The following is a 1,471-nucleotide window of genomic DNA, read 5'->3' on the forward strand; positions in this document are numbered from 1 at the left end:
TTAGAATCAAATTCAAGCTCCTGTGCTTTGCCTTCAAATCCCTCCACAGTTCTTGTCCCACTTACCTTTCTGACCTGGTACTCTCCGCTCCTCCAATGACATACTAATGACTTCCTCACTCATAACCTCATCACATCGCATGGCTCCAAGTCTTCTCTAGAGCTACCCTAACTCTCTGGAATGGTTCTCCTCATCCTATTCAACTTGCTCCTACTTTCTGCTCATTTAAAAGATCACTTATAACCCATCTTTTTAAACTTGCCCACCCATCATCTTCTGAATTTTGAAACTGTCACTACATATCTCCCCTCCTATCCTGTGTTAATTCCCCCACCTCCTAGATTGTAAGCTCTTGGGGCCAGGGTCCTCTTGTCCTCCTGTGTCACTATCTGTATTCATCTGTCATTTTCAACCCCTATTTAAAGTACAGCGCTATGTAATATGTTAGCGCTATATATATAAAATTCTGTTTATTATTATTAATATTAATAATGTAATCAGCCTAACCAGGTGACATTGATAGAACAGATTATATAAAATTTCCATGTACTCTCTGCTACCTATCCACATTTTAAAGACATCTCCAAATATTTTTATATCCTCAACCATTTATATTTTAGTGCAGGTAAACTTTTATTAGTACAATTTACCAGCAGAGAAAAAAAATGAGCAATGTTGTTATAAAATCCACCACTAGATGGAGACAAATTATTAGGTATGGGACAGCACATGTAAAACATTCTCAGTATGTTCTGTGTGCTACCCCTAGGCCATCACATCTTGTGCCAGTATTTAAAAATTGGGTCACTTTTCTATTTCTCTTGTTACCTTAAACTGACTCTATCCTTAATACCCATTTTTAATTAAAAGTAGTGGACATAATACATATTACCATGTTTCTGTGTTGCTACTCTCACTTTTTTATTTCATTAATATGCAATGCAATGCAAATGTTGCAGAGACCAGGCATTTATGGAAATGTTAACATGTATCTCAGAACATTAACCAATTTCATTCTAAACAGATTATGGACCAGGTGTACTATGGCATGTAGTTTACAATATGTATGTAATATCTGCATGTATGTGTCAGCCCTAAAGTATCACTGAGACAATATCTGTCTGATCTACAAATCTGTAGCAAAAGGTCTCATGTGGCTCCCAGAATTGCAAATACAGGATAAAGCTGTTTGTTAAATTATCAGCATTTGTCCCTTTGTATGATAATGGAGATCTATAAAAATACATTTTCATTAAAAGGTATTAAAATAGGATAACAAAGAAGCAAAATTTAATCTAAAGGTTTTTGGTAATACATTGATGTTGGCGAAATCTCCATAAAACTTACCAAAGTTTATGGACGGGTCAGTCTTCTCCAGCTGAATGTATCTGAAGACTTTGGGGCAGATAGCAATTTCCTTGTAGAGCTGAAGAAAGGAACAAAATGAGAAAATTGTATTAGAAAATAGTAT

The 1,471-nt window shown here is 35.4% G+C and overlaps 1 protein-coding gene across 1 annotated transcript in view; it reads right to left on the reverse strand.

The window, feature by feature from the left end:
• The window catches only part of TIAM1 (TIAM Rac1 associated GEF 1), a gene marked incomplete in the record, with an annotated part of 223,878 nt that overhangs the window by 47,952 nt on the left and 174,455 nt on the right, over positions 1–1,471 (reverse strand). Inside the window, 1 exon segment of the mRNA XM_072398139.1 lies at positions 1,348–1,426. Coding sequence (XP_072254240.1) covers positions 1,348–1,426 — 79 coding nt within the window.

This window comes from Pyxicephalus adspersus, chromosome 1 (assembly GCF_032062135.1).
Source record: "Pyxicephalus adspersus chromosome 1, UCB_Pads_2.0, whole genome shotgun sequence".
Lineage (NCBI taxonomy): Eukaryota > Metazoa > Chordata > Amphibia > Anura > Pyxicephalidae > Pyxicephalus > Pyxicephalus adspersus.